Here is a 21,102-nt window from a genome sequence, read left to right on the forward strand (position 1 = left end):
GTTGGAGTTACTGTACATGCATTGCATCATGGATTGGTGCGCTTATATACGCCACTTTTGGGTTCTTTAAATGTCTCTGAAGCGATTTTCATAGACACAATTTCCGTCGATAATACTTAATTCCGGCGACTGGCGACAAATTATGGCAACTTCTTTTTCGATTTCATCCGACTCACTCGCTCCCCGCCATGGATTTATGTCAAGTTCGCCGTTGGAGACCTTCGCTTGTACAATATTCGTCTTGCCATGATTGGCATGACTCTTCGATTCTTAGCGTGTATACGCCCCTATTTCACCAGTCAAGCTTTTTTATTTTCGCTTCTTTTCTTCAGCTTGACTGTCTATTGCTTTATTTAACGAATTTCATGTCAATCGCTTTACTTCGGTGCCTGGAGAACGGGATATGGAAAATATTCTTTTATTGGAAAAGGAACACTGTTTTTGGGAATTACGGATTGCATCGTTACGGCACCATCACTCGCTGTGCTTATAGAATTTGGCTGTTGGTGAACTTCTCATCTTCGCCGCGGCTTTTGGAGGTGGATCAGCATTCACCTAGTATGAGCTGACCGGGTTGTCCTCGAGTAGTCGAGATAGTTCTGGTCGGGTTCATGTTCATCAGGGGAAGGGACGTTTGGAGAAAAATTTTTTATTCATACGAGAGATTAGATTCTGCGAGGCATGTACTTGACGGAGACATACTTGCTGAATCTTTTCTATTTTGATGCAGACTTACTCTTCTTTGATCAAGGAAGTATGTGGTCTGTTCAATGTTAATGATAGTATTATTATATGATTCAATGCACATATGGACATTACCATTAATTTGCTTTCTGATTATTCAAAGATGTAGTTTATATTAAAGTAGTGTACATGTCTTCATTTTTTCGTATAGCCAAAAGGAGATGTTCCACATGTCAATCATCATCATCATAAATCTTGACCCTCTCTGCATATTCCCTAATCTTCGACACATAATGCTCCTCAATCATCTCGCCCTTCCCACCGGCCACTCTCAGTAATAAATCATTCAACGAAGCGCGACCCAATATATCAACGTGATCAGCCGTATTGGGTCCTCCTCTAGTCGAGAAACTATCTGGTTCGTGCAACATCTCATGGACGGTGATTTTGATGCCCGACGGGTTGTAGCGTTTCATCCGCCAGCCGTGGCTGCACATGTATCCCATGCTCAGCAAATTAACTGTTCCGTCACCCTCGCCCATTACGACGCCGTGGTCGGGTCCGCCGTTGGGTTCGGTTACGGTTGTATCGATTGAGACGTTCAGGCGGGTGAGCGGGTCCTGCTCTTCCTGGTAGAAGTAGGTGCGTTCGGTGGGCTTGCCGACGCCATAGAAACAATATATCTTCATGTCTGGTGCGAGCGGCAGACGGGACTCGAGCGGGTTCAGCCATTTGCGGGGATCGTTCTCGTTTGCTTCCACTTCGGCGCGTGTGTGTGCTACGCCTTGTGAGTAGTTGTGCGCGACTTGGTTGCGGTACCACTCCTCGCTTTGGTTGAAGAGGTACGTCAGACTGTTCTCCATGGTGAGGTTACGGCTTKTCCAGGAGGAATTCGTCTCACGGAACCGGATGAAGTTGCCGTAACTCAGTGTAGTGCTTGGTTGATCGTCGGGCGCCCATGTCTCGTTTCCCCAGACTGCATCGCCGCCTTTGGGGAGCATGCTCGATATACCGGGCATTGCGCGGAAGATGTCTGCTCGCTCTTCCTTTGATAAGAATCGCTCAAGGCCGTAGACGGCGAAAGAATTTAGTTGGGCTGTATCTCGCATTTCGCCCGAGAGTACGGCTGTCAGCCCTTTGACAGCACCGAGCATGCACCCACTGATATTGACCCAGGAGTCGATGTGACGGTTGACCCAGTCCTTGCCGCCTTTGCCGTGCTGGTCGTTCTCAACCCATTTGAAGAAATGCATGACAACCTGTGAGCCCATACTGTGCGAGATCAATGTGATCTTCTCCCCTTTAGTGTTCACCGTCATCTCGATATGAGATCGGAGACGACTGAAATACTGATCGCGAGTTTCGAGATTGATGTACGACAAGCGCCAGTCATACGCGGCCGAGAATGCATTCGTCGGGTCATATCCAATAGTCGCCAGATTTTCCAGAATTTTATTCCATATCCAGTAACCAGTAATAAAGAAATCTGTCGCATCAAAGCCTTGGGCCGCTCGCAGCTTGATGTTCGGTGGATCCAAACCCGTCTCTCGATCGAGCATAATGTGATTCTTCCAAGATGCCTTGTCCATGACCAATGCGCGCATCATGCTCCAACTACCCCATAACCTCTTTCGAAAGTATTGCCTGGACTCGGTATCGGTGCCCCAGCTCTCAAGACCGGTGGAAATCACGCCGGGGATCATAACGACGGGGTGTTTGGCCTGAATGCCTTCTGACTTTAATTGAAGACCGACCGAAAAGGAGTCATAGCTGACTGTATCTCGTTCGTGTTTCTACCAATGCAAAGTATTAGCATAGCAATATGTAGATGGAGTTCAATTGGATTAGTACGAACCGTAAACTCTTTCGCATCACTCAAAATCCCGGTTGGAATAACATCAATCAAAGAATCAAGATTCAGATCCATCAGCGCATCAAGACTGATCACCTCATTATGATTCGCAAAAAAGAGCGCAATGAATATCCCAAACAGTCCACCAAGCAAGAAAACGAAACTATTCCGGCGCTTTCCGCGGGGCCTTGTGATGTATCGCTTTAATCTGACGATGGGGCTCAGTGTTGGTTTTTCGTCGTCTTCATTTCTTTCAGTTTCGTGGTGCTTCTGTTTTTTCGTCTCAGATTCGACTTGAGCGTCGGCTTTGGTGTCGCCGTTGTTATCTTCATCGCGCGGAGGCTCCTTGACCGCGCGACGCCGGAGATCAGACATCCTCCAGAATATACGTTCGGCGTGCGCCGGTTGATCCTTTTCGTGTTCTGTATAGTCTATCGGTCAAGGGAGGTAGGACGAAGGGAATTATTTAAGCGAAAGAAATGTTTGGTTGTGCGTTGGGCCTTATCTCGTCAAACCGTCAGTCAATCAATCACATGAAAAAAGACGTCACTCCGAGACGGACGAGACGATAATTAGTACGGAAACTTATGATATCTTACCTATCTACAACGACCCACAATCGGGGCAATCGTTTCTGACGAGAAGACCAATACAATTGTGTCAGGAAAAGAATTTGCACATCATTGTGGTGGTGTGATAGGTAGGTGTTGTATGTACCGGAGACGAAAAATAAGTTGCCTGGCTTTCTTATTTTCGGTTGTCTGACTCCCCGCAAACATCAAGCTACACGCACCTAGACACGAACAACCGCCATTTCACTGGCAGCCGGCCACTTACTTGAAAAAATACTTGTTCATTGCAATCTTAGCTTGTTAGAGATATACCGTCCTTTCATCATTCAAGGAAGGCGAGGGGAGGAGAAGCTGCGCTTTACAGAGTCAAGGATCAACCTCCCCTCAAGCGCAAACCCTGCAAACGCCCAAGTCCTCCCCGTGCAGAAAGAGGGCGCAGAGTAAGACCAAAAAATGGCCTCAGCCTCGAACGACACCTCCAGGCCCAGCGCCCTACGCTACATCCAATACGACCCCTCGCGCGAAAACGAATACCTCACCGCAATGCGCCAACTTATCTCCAAAGATCTCTCCGAACCCTACAGCATCTACGTCTACCGCTATTTTCTGTATCAATGGGGCGATCTCTGTTTTCTGGCGATGGATCAAACCGATAAACTCGTGGGTGTGGTAGTATCAAAACTGGAACCTCATCGAGGCGGGCCTCTGAGGGGTTATATTGCCATGCTGGCGGTTAGGGAGGAGTATAGGGGCCAGGGGATCGCGACGAAGTTGGTGAGGATGGCGATTGATAAAATGATTGAGAGGGATGCTGATGAGGTATTGATCCGTTTCTGCACGAGAGACAAAGGGAGGAACAAAAGCTGATTGAGAATAGGTTGCGCTTGAAACCGAGGTTGTGAATACAGCTGCGATGAAGCTATATGAACGATTAGGATTCCTTCGGAGCAAACGCTTGCATCGATATTACCTGAATGGTAACTCGGCGTATCGTCTAGTGTTATATCTTAAAGAAGGCGTGGGATCAATGGATGCGAATTATGATTATCCGGTGCCGGTATCAGGGGCACCACCAATTCCAACTGGACAGCCACAGGTGCAGATTCCTGGATATCCCGTAGTATAGGATTTATCCCGGCTTTGAAATCGAGGACGAACAGGAGAATTATATATGGGTATTGTATAGATTAATGTACATATTTACAAACCGGCTTTATCCGCCAGTGATTTTAATGCCTGTTCTACAGGAACATCTATAACATGTTTGAGAATCTCCATCGTAGGCAAATTCTTCATGCCAGCATAGTTTTCTTCCTTGGGCCTGTCCCAACTATACTCTGGACTCGAATCGAGTCTGACGGCCGCATCTAGCATGACCGTAAATGGCTCGAGAGGCTGATATTGACGGCCTCTGTCGATATCATCTTCCATCAACGCCTTGACGAGCTTGTTTTTTTCGGACCCGGTCATTTTGTCCCTATTGTGAAGCAGGTAGATTACTGGATTTGATTGATATTTCAAAGGGACCAGCGAGGCAGCCTTCGTCATGGGTTGTGTCTGCGGATAATTCAAGCCGATAACAAGTGCGCCGATATGATGATGTATGTGCTCGGGATTGATGACATTCTTCGCCCCTCTTCCAGTAGCTTTCCCAAGTAGAGAAGATAAAACGATGTATCGCATTGTTGGGCTCGTTTCCCCTCTCATGCTAGCATATCTCCAAATAACTCGACATGCGTTGATTGCATTCGAGGCTATAGCATCGAGGAATAACATGTCGTAATGGCGATGGTGAAGTAGGTGTTCATGATCTCTCAAATATGGTGTCATGGTGTCCACAGCCGGGCCAATTCGATAGAAAACAGGCAATGCCGCGGTGAACGTCCTCGCATTTGGCGCGAGGCCGAAACGTTCGTAGCTTTTGAGGATATCCGCCGCAAGATCAAAGTCTCGTCTCAGAAACACTGCATTCAATAACTCGTTAAACAAGTTCGTCGTAATAATATCGCTGCCATAGTTTTGCTCCAAAGACTCCAAAAATGCCTGAATGTCATTTCCTTCTTCGAGGAAGGTGGACACCATTAAGGAGAGGTCGTGTTCTATCATATCATGGAGCACCCTTATATCTTTTGTCAATCCCAATTCCTTCATACGTCTCATCAATTGCCTTCTCGGACCTGGAGAGACAAGAGACTTCAACAAAGCCATCCAAGTATGTCCATTCGGCTGAAGTCCTGCCTTCTCCATCTCCGTGAGAACATGTCGAAAGTACCAAGGATCCTGACGTTTGGCCGTTGCGCGGAGAAAAATATTGAAGGTATTCGTAGTAGACACTACATTGGCAGCTTCAAATACCATGCGAGCTGAATCCAGAAACTCATGGTCAGTCAGCCAAGTAAGAGCGAGATGTAAGGCATTAGATGAAAGATACAGCTTATTTCCAGGCCTTGTAAACAAATCGACAAGCTCGTCTTTCACTCGAGTAGCGTGCCAGTATCCCTTTACAGGTGGCTCGAAATAAACCCATTGCTCGACCAATCTGTTGAACTTTCGAATGCTATTCACCACGGTACCCGGCGCTGGTTCCGAGACCACTGTACGGTTGTTGTTGTTTGGGGCAGCATACCACCAACTTCGAACAAGGGGAGTCATCACGCCTTGCTGACGTAGAGCGAGCATTGAGGGAACGACAGGTGGTAATCCTGACTGACGAATCTGCTCATCGTATTGTTGAAATTCTTTCTCCACTAACTCAATGACTCGTCTTGTACCCGAAAGAATCACTTTGCGATAAATCCCCTCACTCTCTAGAGAATCTAGCACTTGGATCTTGCACCCGTTGCGGATCCGGACGTACCAAATATTCTCCATCGATCTTGTAGTGCCGGAAAAATACGCAACCGTCTCCTCTCGTAGTAAGATTTCCTTGCGTAGGCCCTTCATCGGTGTCACGATCGTTTCATTGTGCATCCTCTCCAGGCGTGCCATAAATTCTGTCCAGTGGGGAGATCTCTTATGTTGCGCCTTGGGCTTCGATACAATGAACTGGCGATATCTCATTTTCTTCGACAGCGCGGATGTTTTGACTTGGGCCGACATGCGGGCTACTTCCGCATCACGTTTGCGCATCAGAGCACGCCGCTCCCTTTCTTCAGGAGGCGGTGCATTGGACTGTACCGTCCGAATTGTGATAGAATCTGTTGTATCGAGATTTTCATTCTCTACATCCTCATATTCAACGTCCTCAATTCCCAGGTTCTTGCGTTCCACGAGCTCATTCGAATATTCCAGATCGGGGAGATTTTCAAATTCACTTCCACTATGTGCGCCGGTTTCGTGCTCACGAGAATTTGTATGTAGACGGCTGGTTCGCTGTCCGTCTTCGAACCGGTCGAGGACGGCATCACGCTTGACTTCGGGATCGGAAATCACTGTACGAGAGCGAACCTCAACATCCTCGACATTACCGCCCCTAGACAAGTAACTCTCTTGATTCAGCCATCTCCGGGACTTGCGTTCAACTGATTGGTTATGCTCTCGAAAACAGGTATGATCGCGCGACTTGGGCCGTCGGGTAGAAAAGCAAGCTCGAGATTCCGATGTATGACCCCGGATCAAATGAATCTTTGCAAGAGGAGGGTACAGGAAGTGTAAAGGCTCGTTTGATGTCGGAATAGCGACATTATCTAAAAAAGTTGACAAGTTGCCGCGTCGAAGACAGCTCTTGCCTCGAGTAATCATTAGGAGTGGCAGCAGAGAGGAGAAGTGAGCATGAGGTAACCTCTCTGGCTGCAAGCGAACTGTTTGATGCTGTGGATATGGAAATCATGAAAGCCGTTACTTGAACATATATACAGTGATTGTTGTGGTTGGTTGTTGATAGGTAAATTCAGGGTTGATGATGTGCCGGAAATTTTGAAAAAGTCCGCCGGAGCTCAGGATAATACGTATCCACCCGGGCGGTGAGCCTTCCTGCCTTGACGCCTTCAACACGCGGAGGTATGAATTTGGTTTACACATTTGATTATGTATCGACAGTAATTAGTATGAAACACAAAAAGGAAAGCCAGCTTCCTTCTCCATTAATAGTATGCAAAAATTCGCTGCTCAATCAATAAATATGGCCCTCCTTCCCAACGGCAACTTCTTTCGGTATGCCCTTGATCTCAGTCCACGATCTTTCTTTGCCTTTGCTACGAGAAGATTCGTAGGCTTTTTGTAATTCAGATTCATGAAGTCCTTCAAGGGTTTCCTTAGAGATATCGAAGATATCTGAATCAGAAACCTCTTTCCTAACAGCATCAATGGTTCTGGAAATGTTGTTGCGCCTTCGGTTCACAGTGTCCACTTCCCTTTTTTCAACGTCAGGATCGCTGTCGACTGCGATATCGTCCAACGCATCTTGCAAAAGCTTGAGAAATTGCCAACGTGAAGTTCGAAAGACAAACAATCCTAACACTTCAGGAACCTTGTCAGGAAGATAGTAAAGCTCTTCTCCACCTTGGGCCAAAAAGTTCCTGAGGGCTTCGATCTTCTCACGGTCGACGATAGCGTTCTTCATGGCCTCAATTAGTCTTGGTAGATTATCGATATTATCCTCCGCATTCCTTTCCGGCGACCTCCCGAGATCTCTTCTAATATATGAGGACGAAGGAACATTGGTCGTTGTCGGAGGCGCAATACTCGGTTCCACACTCGCCAGTGCCTGAGAGTGAATAGTAAAATAATCCTCATTCAGCAAATGAGCCATATGAAAGTCCGTTTGATCATCTCCATTCTTGAGTTTGGCATACTTCTTCTTGACCCGTAACCTCACCCAGCGTCTTCTACGCACATATGAATGAAACCAAGGGTGAGTTCCATGCCAGCCGAATTTCGGTAAAAACGAAAACGAGTACTGCCACCCTTCCTCGTCAACGTCGTCGGACATATCCACATACCAGGTCGGCCAAGCCCACTCCCAACTCGGGTCGGGGAGTTGCGCGTTTGTGATGTTGACGGGGCTCTCTCGAAAATCTTTATTGACCCAGGCAGGAGGATCGAATTGGAGGAGGGAGCGAGAGGAGTAGAACGGTATGCCGAAAAAGAACCATCCTCGTTGATTTTCGTAGAGTAATTCGAGCTCTGAGCCGGGCTCCAAATTGTCCTCCGTTTTGAGATTATCTGTAGCTTTGGTTTGCACGGGAGCAATATTCAGTATATCCACATCGTCAATGCCCTTGCCATATGACTGGGTATCTGTTGTGGTGTTTTTGGTTGCTGCGCGAGATGGGCTTTGACTACTGGACTCTGTATCCGAAGCGTTTAGCCTTTCGTGTTGCCATTTGGCATATTTTCGGTTTTGTAACCCATTCTTGACAGAGTCTCTAGTCAACTTCTTCCTTAGCAGGAAATGAGACGAGCGCGTCTCTGAACGGGTTAGGTCTCGCTCCAGAGGCTGGGAGGGAGTTGTATTGTCAATTAAATCGATGCCCTTGGCGACATCAGTGGCCATTATTCGTTCGCCTTGAGCTGGCAGGAACTGAAGAGAGTATGCATTCATAGAAGAAAAAGACTTGGTTGACGCAGTGCGTCTTTCAATGACTCGATGAAATGTCCGTTGACGTCATTTCTATAATCAATCGACAGGGGTGTAAAGGCCCAGAAATCAAGGAGAGTGGCTAGTAATGGCTATAGATCAAGGCGAGCGAAGAGAGGAAAAAAAAACAAAGGAAAAAGAAGTGAGTCGGGTATATCAGTTTGACGTCAAGAATTAGAAGGATGTGATGTGTGTATAGTTAAGTTAGTCTGAGATGCTGAGATAAGTGTGGAGAATCTTGGATGCGGAAAAGTAACAGCGGAAGTCACATGATTGATGTGGGGTTCAAAACTATATTGGTTCATAGTCTAAACACATTATTTGATACAAAACAGGTGCATGGTAGAACACAAACAAGGATTATCCAGAACAATCAGACCGCACCACTTGACAAAATCCATACTCCAACTTACAAGTACCCCAAGAACGACACAATGCAGTCCGAACACTACCGCAAAATCGAACTGCAATCGCCCGCCGACCTGACATACCTGTACACCAACGCAGTCGCCGAATCGCGCCAAAAGCTCGATCTACACTTTCCGCCGTCCGCGTACTCGAATGGCGACCAGCCGGATCCCATGAAGGAGCGCGTCAAGGAACTTGTCGACGACGTTTGTCTTTCCTCCCCTAAAGGAAAAAAAGGATTCGAATGCTAACGTTCAGGTGTAGTTCATCAGACAAACATATACCTACGCATCCGACTCGCTGACCATCAACGGCCTCGAATTCGATTCCGCCTCTATATCCGCTTCTACCTCCAAGAACAATGGTAATAATAATAGTACAGGCGACGCGCCATTCCCCTTCCCATCCGCATTCTCAGCACCCAACGAAACAATCGAATACGAGCCGTACGACGGTAACCTCGCGTCGCGCGTAAGCTCGTTGTACGCGCAACTCGAGTCGTTGACTACGACGGTCGCGCAGTTGAGACGCGATGCGCCGGGAAAAGCAGCGAAGATGTATGCGGCGAATTTGAGGGGGGTGTTGGAGAGGGAGGACGAGGAGTTTGATGAGCAGCAGCAGCAGCAAAAAAGGAAGAGGAGACGGGTAGAAGGGGGGAAGGATGTGGATGTAGATATGGAGGGTCATGATGATGGGGAAGTGCAAGAGAATATTGATGCAGAGTTCAGATTGGATATACCCTTTGGTACGCAGGCGGAGCGCGAGAGATGGCAGAGCGGGGAGATGGCGGAGGTTTATACGGATACGTTGCGGACGTTGCTTCGATTACAAGGGGAGGAATCGAGTACAGAGGCAGCGTCTCATAATGACAGTGATAAAAAGGCTATATCGACGACTGTGGCGACGGCGGAGAGGGCTGAGAAGGCTGTTGATGTTGTGGAGAGGATGGTTTAGATGGAGCTGACGACTGTTAAGGATACGATATTACTAATGCGCGATGAATAACTTCGAGATGACACAATATAATTCGCATCAGAACCATCTGCCGTTCTATCTTCCAGCTAATCAAATACCTCATACACGGCCAAAGAAGACATAATATATCTAGTCATTCCAAAGAAAAGCACCCAGGAGAGGGTGAAAGATGATCTTATCTACATGCCAGCAGCAAAAAACAACAGCAAAAAACAACAAGCGAGAAAAAAGCAAAGAAAGAAACTAGTTCGTGTATGCAGTATCGAGTGATTCTGTTGTCCGCGACACTTTTTGCCGAAAGCCAAGACTTGTATGTATGTATACATGAAACAAGCTATCAAGAACATCCTTCTTGATATTAAGAATCACATAAAATAGATAGGCAGATGAACACAAATGTCATTATTAAGTAGTCGATTTTCTCTATGTTTAGGCAGCGGCAGTCTCAGCGGGGGCAGGGGCAGGGGCAGCAGCCTCAGCCGGTGTAGCAGCAGCAGCAGGAGCAGCCCACTTAGGAGGACGAGTCCATTCGGGATCCTGCCATGGACCAGCATCACTCAACTCACAACCACCCTCACATTCGCAAGTACCACCAAACTCCTTGGGCAGGTTCTCCTTGGGCACCTGAGCAAACAATTCGGACTGATAGTTTGATCCCAACACCTTGATCTTGTCGACCGTGACCGGATCAAGGAAGCCCTTGACAGCGCTGAAGACGCTGCTGAATCCCCAAGGTGCGTTGATCAGGTACAGCTTACCTAGACGTTCGGGGTAGTAGTTTTGGGAGATGGCGGAGGCTTGACGGACGTATCCGTAGACGGAGGGCACGCTCGTGATTCCGACGCCCTTGAGGTCCATGATGGTGCAGCAGGTTTCGAGTAATTTGCCGGCTTTGCGGGAGCAGGCCGGCAGGCGCGGATCGGCTAGTTTCTCGTACTCGCAGACGAGGTTTTGGAGCATTCGTTCCGAGGTAGTGATCTTGTACATGGCATTGAGATCGATCTTGCCGAGTTTCTCGATGTAGACGGGTCGGCCGTCCTGTGAATCTCAAATCAGTATGCGTTGAATGAACTAAATGAGATGGGTTATACCTTGTCGGTCTTGTGGTAATATTGCGGGTAATACGCAAACACCTCAGGCTTCTCGGTGTACTCAAAGGTTCTGACGAGCTCATCTGTGCCAAACTCCTTCCTCCACTTCTCGCACTCAATGAACCTATATGATACGTCAATACCCATTGTTTGGTAGCTGGGGGTAAGGAGGGGACATACATAGCCTTGGCGGCCTCAACATTAAACTTCCGAGCGCGCAAGAACCGTAACAGAGTCAAGGTATCTAAGCGCTCCGTGTATCCCTCCTGCTCCAGCATAGCACGAAGTTGAAAGATCTTTGCATCCTGCTCCTCGGTGGTGTGGCCGGGGTGACCGGGTCGTGCTTCGGGCGAGGTAGTTGGGAAATCGTAGTCGTCATATTTGGGATCGAAGTTTTGAGATTTTTCGGACATGGCGGCGGTGGTTGTACTTTCTTCTCTTATTTGTGGTATCGGCGGGGTTTCTTTATGTCTTCTTCTTGTCTTAGTCACTCAAAAAATAAGAAGAAGTAGGTGGCGCCTACAGTTGTATTTGGTCGTGCTGTTCGGAGGGGTTGTGTCTGGTTGGTTGTGGAAACTGTCAACTTTCTTCGCCAAGAACAACAACAACGGTCGAGCTTTATGACAAATAGATGCTCAGCTTAAGGTAGTTCCAAGCACTGTACAGCAAAAAAAATTCAGTACTTTGCAGAGATGAGAGAGTCAATATAACCAATTGAGGTTGATTGAGGAGAAGAAGATAAAGGGGGAAGCTGAGAGAGGAGAGTGACATTAATTATGAGGAAAGTGGGACGGGCATACGACAGAACCTAAGCTTGGAGTCAAAGTCATTAGCCTCAGCCACGCTGTGGAAAGGTACCTCCTTAACTAATAACTACGGAGTTCAGTCATTGCCACTGAATGACTACTTAAGTGAATCGGGTAGTAACTTTTCAGATGATTTGGTAGTCCTGATTCGTGGGAGGCATCGATGACAGCGCAGGTCACACTGCTACGTCAGTGTTGCCATCACCTGGCATGCTCTTCACTTTTTACTGGTAGATTTATCTTGAATGCGACACTTGACATAATCTATTTAATCAAGGCACAAACGCTGTATATTGTATGATATAAGCATAGAGTATATCGCTTGACAATCAAACCATACAAGCAATGCAATGACTCAAGTAATTCAAAAACACCACATTATTATTACATGAAGAGGACCGTCGGCCATTCTGAACAAAACAAACAAAACAACATGGTATAAATATAAGAAATACATGATAACAAGCCGGAAAATTATAGTGAACCGCCGTCCTTAAAACAAACAACGTTGGACAAGCCGCGACAACCAGTTCATCTTTCGACCAGCGAAATTGAGAAGTTTTCGTACTGTCCATACAGTACTCGTAAACAAACATATGAAAACCACGGACCAAAACAACAATTAATAGGAATATGTGCAGAAACCAGCTAGATTCAACAGACGTTGATGCTGGCGGGKTGGGKATCACAGGACGTCAAGCTCGATGAAGCGAGCATGTTCGCAATGCATTCACAAATGCATCTGGCGAGTGGCGGACGATTACCAGCCCTTGCGACGAGCGAAGCGTTTGTTCAATAGTGTCAAGACCTTTGACACGTTGAATTGAACGTATTCAAGATCAAGGTCTTCTTGGGCGTCTTTTTGCATCTCAAGCAGATCATCCAGTTTCAAGTCCAATTCCAAAAGACCGCGTGCACGTCCTAGAGAAGTTAATACATGGTTCGTTCTGCTTTTCACGAAGAATTGTCACTTACCCTTATAGTGTAGACTGATGACGAATGTGCCCGGAAGTGGGCTGCGGAACATGAAAAAGATATTTGCTCGCCGATTTTCCGGGACATTGCTCTTGCGGATAACGCCCTCTTTCTCTAGTTGCTGATGTGTAAACTTGTACGGGCCAAGTTCTTGATTCTTCTGCTGTTTGCGTGACTTGCCCTCGGATTGACTTCGCACGTTGTGCAAGTACGACTTGTACGTTTCCAACTGGCCAACCAAGTACGCATTGTGATCACGGATTGTACGGAAAACTCCATCCAACTGTTTGGCCTCTTCGGCCACTTTCTCCTTGAGTGAGCCCAAATGGACCAACTCCTGCTCGACCTCGTCACGCAAAAGACCAAACTCGTCTGAGCGGTCAATCACGCCCATCTCCTGAAGCTGGCTGAGCAGTTCCATGGTCCGAATACCTTTGCGTACCATGACTGCATCGTTCTTCAACGTGGCAGCGGCCTCTGCAATGCGGTCTAATCGTAAAGGTCGTCGCAAGACGCTCGAATTGGGTGGAAGCGAACGCAAAATCTGAACAAAAGTCGACTTGGCCTCCATAAAGTATATCTCCTCTTGGGTGATATCGAGAGCAGCGGTCAAATCGTCGACAGAGGTTTCCCACTTACTAAAAAGAGGTAGATTAATTGTACGGTTGTCTTTGCGAGGAAGCTGTGAAGGCGCTGGGCCGAGTTCTTGAAGTATGGTGTGCAAGTGAGAGTGCTGGTCCGAAGCCGCCAGAGCTGTGCTATGTCTCTCCAACAAAGCATGAGTAGCGTAGACTTCGTTCAAGGTAATCTGCAGTTCAAGATCACGCTTTGTCAAAGCGACGTAGTTGTCCATTTCCAAACTCTCGTAAAAGTCCTGAACCTCGCAAAGGTCAAGCATAAACTTGTTTACACGTTCTTTGTTCTGATGGATGAACGGCTGAAGCGCTGCCATATAGGGCTCTTTGGCGTATGAAGGCTTGTTTGCCAAGTTTTGCAACATCTTGGCAATAAGAGTCAAGGTTCGCCGCGGCTTGTCAGAAGGAACGGATTCGATGAGCATGTAAGACCGAGGGGTCACGATAGCTGGGTTGATGAAACGGAGGAAGAAGAAACCTCCAATCAATGTACAAATGGTTTGGTCCTGAGCATCCGGGTACTTGCGGCGGGACAGACTGCGGATCTGCTTGCAGATCCAACGGATTCCGTACGGAGCATCCTCGAGTCCATCAATGATTGTCGTTAAGAAAGTGTTGGCAATATCGGTCAGCATTTTCAGGCGGGGTTCAATTATGGCTTTGACTTGTTCGTTCTCAGCTGCGACCTCGGCAGTCACTGATTTCGCTAAGTAGTCGGGTAGTTGTCCGGAGCTCTCTTCTATCTTCTGAACCATGCTCTCGTAAACTTTCAATGGGTTGATTTCGAGATCAACATCCTGCAACTCAATGAGGGCGTTGATCCGCTGCGCCAGGACTTGTTTGAGGTAACTTTGACCGGGACCACGTCGAGTATAGGTCGTCATCATTCGCGAGACGGGGGTATTTTGACGCAAGAGCGACGAGTATTCCGGGGTATTATCAAATTGATAGGTCAGGACGGACTGAAACATGGTCAATAGCAAGTGTTCTTCACGGCTTTCGTATTGATTTCCGTAGATGGTGAACATGACTGTCTGTAAAAGGGAATCGATTTCAGACATTGACACTAGACGGCAGAGATGTGCAATGTGTTTCGGCTCCGACTGGAGCAGGAAAAGCAGATTTCCGTATTTTTGCGTCTTTTCATCGTTGGGAAAGTGACCCTCTTGGGATGATTCCAAGCTTTCCTCGAGGCGGCTAGAGATTTCATTTTGCTAAAACAAGGCGTGTCAGCTCGCGACACAACGCAATAGAAACGAGTATAGCACAAACCTCCTCTAATGCCATGCGATTTTGGATGAGCAATGCTATTCGAGAATCCAAATAGCGGACATCTTTCTCGAGGACGAAGTTCTTTTTGGACTGCGACGAGATTTTGGCTTTGAGTTCGCGGAGGTGTTTTTGCGCTAATCACACGTCAATCAGTATTGACAAGTCCGACGATTGAAGGAAAGCATTCGCATACCTTTGGCTAGTTCGTCCGAGATTTCCAAATCTTTATCCTTAGCGGACATGGACAGGTATAGCGCCGTGACGGACATGCGCTTCGATGCGCGCACCGACCTAGTATCGTGCGAGGACATTGTGTTTTGACGAGAAACGGGTTGGAAAGAGGAAGAAGAGGACGTCGATGCCCTCGATGCCGGTTGAAGCATGGTGGCTACCGACATTGGGATGGCAATGGTCGCGACGGCGGGATAAGTGTTTATAAAGCGAATATGTATCGCGAATCACTGGCAAAGTCGCTTTCGCTGCTACCGGTATATATGTATAGGCTTCAATTCAGAGTTGTTTCATGGAAAGCCGGACGGGTCGGATTCCGTCGAATCACGCCGAAAGACAATTGATTGCTGTTTATTTACGTCCGACTCGTCCCGTGTAATAGACCGGATGGTAGAAATTTTTGGTGCAGGCGATGTGAAAAGTTCGAATATAGTCGTAAAGATATTTATCATCCCAGTGGAAGCGTAAGGTCGTGAGTTGAATTACGCAGGGGACGTTGGGTAGGGATCCGGGTGCGAGCGAAACAGTAAGTGTGTGCTGTGTGTCAGTTTCCGGCAGGTTGCTTCTTTTTTCTTTTCTGCTGGCCCCTTTTTACTTTGATGCCAGCCGAGTAAAAGAGCGTTGACAATGCCGACGAGACGACACACGAAGGAAGCGAGCGGGATGGGATATCAGCGGAAGTACAGAGAGAGAAGAAGAAGATTAAAGGAGAGCAAAGAAAATAAGAAGTAAGCCGAAGATCGACAGTTCAAGGATGGCGGAGGGGTGCGAGGAATAAGAGGAAGGAGCAGGGGGAAAGGCACAGGGAAAGAGCGGGGGTGTGTGGGTTTCCGGTCTGACTTATGACCACGCAGTCATTACGCTGCTGATAAGCCCAATGTTCTTTCTACATAGTATTCTGTATTTACTGCGTATTTCCATTGACGTTTCTATTTTTTTCTTCTTTATCGAGTTATGAATACCAATGGACTTGCCATATGTACGAAATGATTTCTGTCTCGTCGCAGAGAAACCGGCCGACCGGCACCGATACAGACATTTGCATGCAGGAGGCTACACAGTCAAACAATGCCCAGTCGCAGCAAGAATCGTATTTCTTCTATGCAACAATAAGAAATTAACAGGAACGGACCCAACCAAGTAGCGCGACTGACTCTTACGATTAATTGAGCACTGACTCTTGAATCATCATAGCTGGTCTGATCGTTGGTGGTTGTATGCATTGCGGAATACGGAGTACTACATAGTACGTATATAGTATATCCTCTAGACATTGTTATGGAGCCTTAATTATGGGGACTCCTAGCAGCAGATATCAGGTTTGAGGTTGCACTAGCGTTGGCTCTTAGGTTCATGTGTAAGTCACAGTCAATGAGTAGTTATCCAACTCGTAGAGACAGGACAGCGAGGGCACAAAATAGTAAAATAGGGGCATATGCCTGCTTTGAAATGTGCTCGCATGACTTGAAGTCGCGTTCATCGACAGAGGGTGAGACAAGACAATGCTGAAACGCTCTCGTTGAAAGAGTTACAGCCCTGCACAGTCGAGTGAGTGACAAGCATAAGACACACAGTCCACCAAGCAGTCCGTCCTCGATTGTTACCCCTGAGTCTGGATACGTCCGAGAATATCCAAGAATAAAGCAAGCTACGCAGCACCTGATTGGCGCTGCCATGCAGGAACAGCCGTGTGAGTGGGCCGTGGTGCAGTAGTGTATTTATCATACCATACATTACAGAGTAGAATACATACTATGTGGACAAAGCCATTCTTGCGATATACTACCATAGTACATAGTATGAATATATGTGAGAGCAGACATCAGCGAAGAACCATATGCAGTCAAGGTGTATATCATCTACAGTTCAACAAAAGCTTATCATCCAGAGTGCAATCCGAAGTGAAAAGCTATTACAGCATAACAGGCTAGCAGCATTACCAGATACTACGTCTATCACTAAGCTCGGGTATGATCATGCAGACTTCCCGCTATCCGCAATAACCCAGTCTCCACCGTCATCCGAGTCTTTTCTGTAGCAATCCTTCACTCTACCACGTAATAACCATGAACAGCATTTGTACAGTCGATGCAAGGGGACATGACAGGTCATGCATCCGGCCTTGGCGCAGGACAGTATAGCATTGGTATATACTACGTAGTATACATAGTAACATCTTGACCTTAGCTTACTAGCGCGTCTATCGGAGTACGAGTCTAAATGATTATCCCGGAATCCGATAGGCCGAGCATCGAACACTTTGTTTGTTCAATGTTTTTTGCTGCAGAACCTTCAATGGTCCGATGGTCGGTTCATGCATGCATCCAAGAATAAGATTAGGATGAATGGATCAAAGTCCTGGTCGATGAATCTGGTACCCGGCACAACCGAGTTAAATGGCACATACACACCATGTACGTCGGCAGTTATGTACGTATCCTCGTGACTCTCAGCCACCGACCACCATACTAGCGCAGGGACCCAGACGCAGGTACTACAGACAGACTTGGTACGTATTTCCTTGATTTTTGCTAGACGTTTCTTGGACGATGATGTATTTTATATTCCGAGCATGCAAGACACGGAAGTTGATATGGGATCGATCAACGTACGAGGAGGTATCGAGCTTCTTCTTCTTCAGCTCAATTACTCAACCCCGTCTTTGTCACGCACGACTTACACAAACTCAAAGAATCTCAAGAATCAGAACAAGCCGAGTCTTCCATGAGTCAAGTCCGTTCGTTCATCTGCACAAAGCATAATCCAAAGGAAAGATCAAAGCTCGGACCTTTTTGTGTCTTTGGTCTGACGCTAGTTTCACTGACTGACCAGATTCCCGGGCTGAGGGGTTGAACTAGACTAGGCACGCACATACTGGTGGCCTGGTCATGGGCCAGAGCTCGATTCTCGTGATTAGTTTTCGGCCTTTTGGTCAAGGATAGTTCGTGGGATGAGAGTCTGATCCTGGCCGGAACGTGGTGAGAATCAGAGTGTTAGTCTAGTATCGTCGCTTAGTATCCCGAGAGAGTACAATGATTGACTGAAATGAATATCCATGTCGTATATTGCATTGCTTTTCGAAAAAGCTGCCAGGAATAAAGTTTCTGAACTACCTAATCCAACAAGATGCAAAAAAAAGTCATCATGATCCATGTGATTCATGCGGGTATCAAATCAAATCAAAACATGTCCGATAGCAGATGCAGATGCAACACACAGCTCAACCACACTTTCCTCCAATCGCTCTATCTAAATGTAAACGTCCGTCCACTCGTCTCCTTCTTCTGTTTCCGTACCCCGCTAGGCGCATTCAAGGACTTGGCATAAGGGTTGAAATACTTCTTCTGATTCGGTAGATTTGCCGCTGCCGCCGCTGCCGCCATGTCCTCTGAGTGCAAGACTGAGGATGCCGCGTTGTAGTCGAATGGGATTGTGTCCTCCTCTTGAGGCTTTCTCTGTGGTTTTTTCTCCTTGCGTGATTTTTTGGTGGGGGGTTTTTGGACTTGGATTTCTTCTTCACTTTCTTCTTCTTCGCTTGAACTTGAGCTCTCACTTTCGCTTGCGCTACTGCCGCCGCTAGAGGACGTCTCGTCAGAGTCTTCTACCACTTCTATCGCCTTTCTCTTGTGTCGTGGGGCCACTTCCTTCACTGTGAAAATGTCACTCCTCTTATCTGCCTTGTTTGTCGAAGGTGTGTTCATTGGTGATGGTTCCACGGAAGTCACAGCAGGAGTGGTCGTCTCCTGAACCATTTGGCGAACTTCAGACACAGTCACAGGCATGGGAGGAATAGGAACAGATAACCGCAGAGCTTCAAGTGATGCCGCTACCTTGTAGTTAGGTGGAACCACGGCTGACTCCGCTGCTTGCAATGCCGCGCCCCAGAATTGCGACGAGTCTGCTCGGACAACTGAAACCACAGTGGGCTCTCCGGTCAAAAGTGGGGATGGCTTAGTAGCGGATAAAATAGCTTCTTCAACAGTCTTCCTTGGTTTGATGACATCGCGTAGCTCAGGACCAGTCGCACCCTCAATCTTCGCCTTCTTAATAAGAGCTAGCAGCTCGTTGATTCTGTCTTTCACGATCAAAGTAACTGGCGAAAGTGTTTTGAAAAGAGTGTGCCTATCGACAGGCATGGCCACGGCCACTTTGAAGAGCATATGTCTAGGGAAAACGCATTGTAAGCCTTCATCTTCCTCACGCGCAACTCGATCCCGCCATTCGTGAACTGCTTTGAAGACTGCAAACTGTTCTTTCGAGAAAAGTGCCGAATTTCTGCTCAATAGGTCGTACCAGCCGCCAGCGCCTTGTCCACCAGCCATGTCATAGACAGGTCGTTCGTAGCGCTGCAAAGCTTCAGTCTTTGATCGTTCCAACACATAGTCGATCTGGTTTCTCTTTGGTGTAGACCTTTCCAGGAGTTCATTGCGCAGACAATCGTAGATATAGAGAAGGTAGTGGGTATCGGCACGAGCATATTTCAACATTTCCTCTGTCAACGGTCTCAGGCGCCAGTCAGCCATTTGATATTTCTTGTCCGCCTCGTAATGCGCATATTTTTCCAGCAAGAACTTTAAACTTCGCTTGGACAATCCCAAAGCTACCGCAGCATGATATGTATCGAACAAGCCCACGACGTACAGACCCAAATCTCGTTGAAGCCAAACAATATCCATTGTAGAACCATGAAGGACTTTGAGGATGTTGGGATCGGCGAAAACTTCATTCAACTGCTGCAAGTCTTCGCGCCATGGCTGAAGTGTGTCGACTACCCAGTCCTTGTCACGAGTGCTGATTTGCATCAATGAAACAAGTCCATAGTACGTGTGCACATCGTGGTGCTCCAAGTCGACAGCAATCTCCTTTGCCTTTTTGAGCTCCTTGACCATTTCGGTCACTCCTTCGGGAGTATCGACCCAGACAGCTTGTGTGGTTTCGACAGGACCGAACTCGACTGGCGGTGCGACGACGTAGGCTGACTCGGGATACTTGGCATCGCGGATCTCTTTTTCATAAGGGTTTGGGTAGCTAGATGGAATGTTAGTTTTGATTTGTCAACAAAAGTGGTAAATGGCGTACAATGCTGGTTTCTTTTCTGTCTCGACCAATTGAAGCGACTTCTCTAGTGGTACGATGGCATGCGGCTTGGATTTGAGTAAAGGACGGAATGGCGCTGTGTCGTGGTTGTTTGGTGCATTGCGAAATTGGAGCTGTGGTTTAGGAATCTTGGATGGGCCATAGTCGTAAATGGTCGGAAACTTTTTCTCTTGCTGTCGAGTGCTCGCCTCACGAATGCGATCTTGCTGTGGAGGACTCAATTTTTTGATGATGCCAGTGAACTCATCAAGACATGCATCTGCCTTTTCGAGCAAATTATCAATGACATCCACAATGCCACGCCAGTTGTCTTCGATCGCGTCTTCATCTTCGAGAACGGGGGGGTTGATGTCGGTGCCGCCAGTCGCGACTTTGAGTAAGGATGAGGTGAGGGAAAGTATCCGGGTGCTCTGTTCGTCTAGGTTTTCGGCGAATTCAGTGCTTGATGTGCGGTGGAAGTCGACGTCCTCGTCTCCGATTTTCTTGACAGTCTGAGTGCTCTTGATCAAAGCAGCTGTCACTTTTTCTTGGAAAGAGGAAAAGTCTGCCGAGTTATCCATGATGGAGGATAGCCGAGACGAGGCTCAATGAGGAGGGGATGTGAGCGAAGAAGAAAGGGTTCCAACTGCAACAAAGCATGAATGAATGTGGTATGTGAAGAATCGATCATAAAAAAATGAGCATGGTCTAACACAGATATGAGTTTCGCATGAACTGTCAAAACTTTCGATAAGAATTAGCGGCATAAAAACTCACAGGAAAAACCATTTGACCGGCGCTAAGGTTATGGGTGGGGACAAGCTTCCGAACCAAGCTCTGTCCAACGACAGCATCTCATCGTGAGAAGAAAGTGAATAGAACTCGAATCCATCAAGGGAGAGCACAAGGAATTACCGGTCAGAAACATTTTCATCATGTCGGCGTCC

The 21,102-nt window shown here is 47.3% G+C and overlaps 8 protein-coding genes across 8 annotated transcripts; 2 read left to right on the top strand and 6 right to left on the bottom strand.

The window, feature by feature from the left end:
- Nucleotides 1–917: 917 nt before the first annotated feature.
- BHQ10_000230 (uncharacterized protein) lies at nt 918–2,911 on the bottom strand (the record flags this gene model as incomplete). The annotated part of the gene is made up of 2 exons (XM_040874431.1): nt 918–2,477; nt 2,540–2,911. The coding sequence occupies 2 exons, from the start codon at nt 2,909–2,911 to the stop codon at nt 918–920; spliced, it is 1,932 nt and encodes a 643-aa protein (XP_040728735.1).
- Nucleotides 2,912–3,561: 650 nt separating this feature from the next.
- On the top strand, nt 3,562–4,234 carry BHQ10_000231 (uncharacterized protein; the record flags this gene model as incomplete). Its single annotated transcript, XM_040874442.1, has 2 exons — nt 3,562–3,927; nt 3,986–4,234. The coding sequence occupies 2 exons, from the start codon at nt 3,562–3,564 to the stop codon at nt 4,232–4,234; spliced, it is 615 nt and encodes a 204-aa protein (XP_040728736.1).
- Nucleotides 4,235–4,308: 74 nt separating this feature from the next.
- BHQ10_000232 (uncharacterized protein) lies at nt 4,309–6,849 on the bottom strand (the record flags this gene model as incomplete). Its single annotated transcript, XM_040874453.1, has 1 exon — nt 4,309–6,849. The coding sequence occupies one exon, from the start codon at nt 6,847–6,849 to the stop codon at nt 4,309–4,311; it is 2,541 nt and encodes an 846-aa protein (XP_040728737.1).
- A 370-nt stretch (nt 6,850–7,219) lies between these two features.
- On the bottom strand, nt 7,220–8,650 carry BHQ10_000233 (uncharacterized protein; the record flags this gene model as incomplete). The annotated part of the gene is made up of 1 exon (XM_040874464.1): nt 7,220–8,650. The coding sequence occupies one exon, from the start codon at nt 8,648–8,650 to the stop codon at nt 7,220–7,222; it is 1,431 nt and encodes a 476-aa protein (XP_040728738.1).
- Nucleotides 8,651–9,120: 470 nt separating this feature from the next.
- Nucleotides 9,121–10,048, top strand: BHQ10_000234 (uncharacterized protein; the record flags this gene model as incomplete). The annotated part of the gene is made up of 2 exons (XM_040874475.1): nt 9,121–9,300; nt 9,359–10,048. The coding sequence occupies 2 exons, from the start codon at nt 9,121–9,123 to the stop codon at nt 10,046–10,048; spliced, it is 870 nt and encodes a 289-aa protein (XP_040728739.1).
- A 450-nt stretch (nt 10,049–10,498) lies between these two features.
- BHQ10_000235 (uncharacterized protein) lies at nt 10,499–11,573 on the bottom strand (the record flags this gene model as incomplete). The annotated part of the gene is made up of 3 exons (XM_040874486.1): nt 10,499–11,107; nt 11,161–11,284; nt 11,341–11,573. The coding sequence occupies 3 exons, from the start codon at nt 11,571–11,573 to the stop codon at nt 10,499–10,501; spliced, it is 966 nt and encodes a 321-aa protein (XP_040728740.1).
- Nucleotides 11,574–12,726: 1,153 nt separating this feature from the next.
- Nucleotides 12,727–15,159, bottom strand: BHQ10_000236 (uncharacterized protein; the record flags this gene model as incomplete). The annotated part of the gene is made up of 4 exons (XM_040874497.1): nt 12,727–12,887; nt 12,942–14,790; nt 14,849–14,982; nt 15,042–15,159. 4 exons carry the CDS (start codon nt 15,157–15,159, stop codon nt 12,727–12,729), a joined length of 2,262 nt encoding a protein of 753 aa, XP_040728741.1.
- A 3,165-nt stretch (nt 15,160–18,324) lies between these two features.
- BHQ10_000237 (uncharacterized protein) lies at nt 18,325–20,736 on the bottom strand (the record flags this gene model as incomplete). The annotated part of the gene is made up of 2 exons (XM_040874508.1): nt 18,325–20,107; nt 20,159–20,736. The coding sequence occupies 2 exons, from the start codon at nt 20,734–20,736 to the stop codon at nt 18,325–18,327; spliced, it is 2,361 nt and encodes a 786-aa protein (XP_040728742.1).
- Between the last annotated feature and the right edge of the window lie 366 nt (nt 20,737–21,102).

Source organism: Talaromyces amestolkiae, assembly GCF_001896365.1.
Source record: "Talaromyces amestolkiae strain CIB chromosome Unknown scaffold1.1, whole genome shotgun sequence".
NCBI classification, from domain to species: Eukaryota; Fungi; Ascomycota; class Eurotiomycetes; order Eurotiales; family Trichocomaceae; genus Talaromyces; species Talaromyces amestolkiae.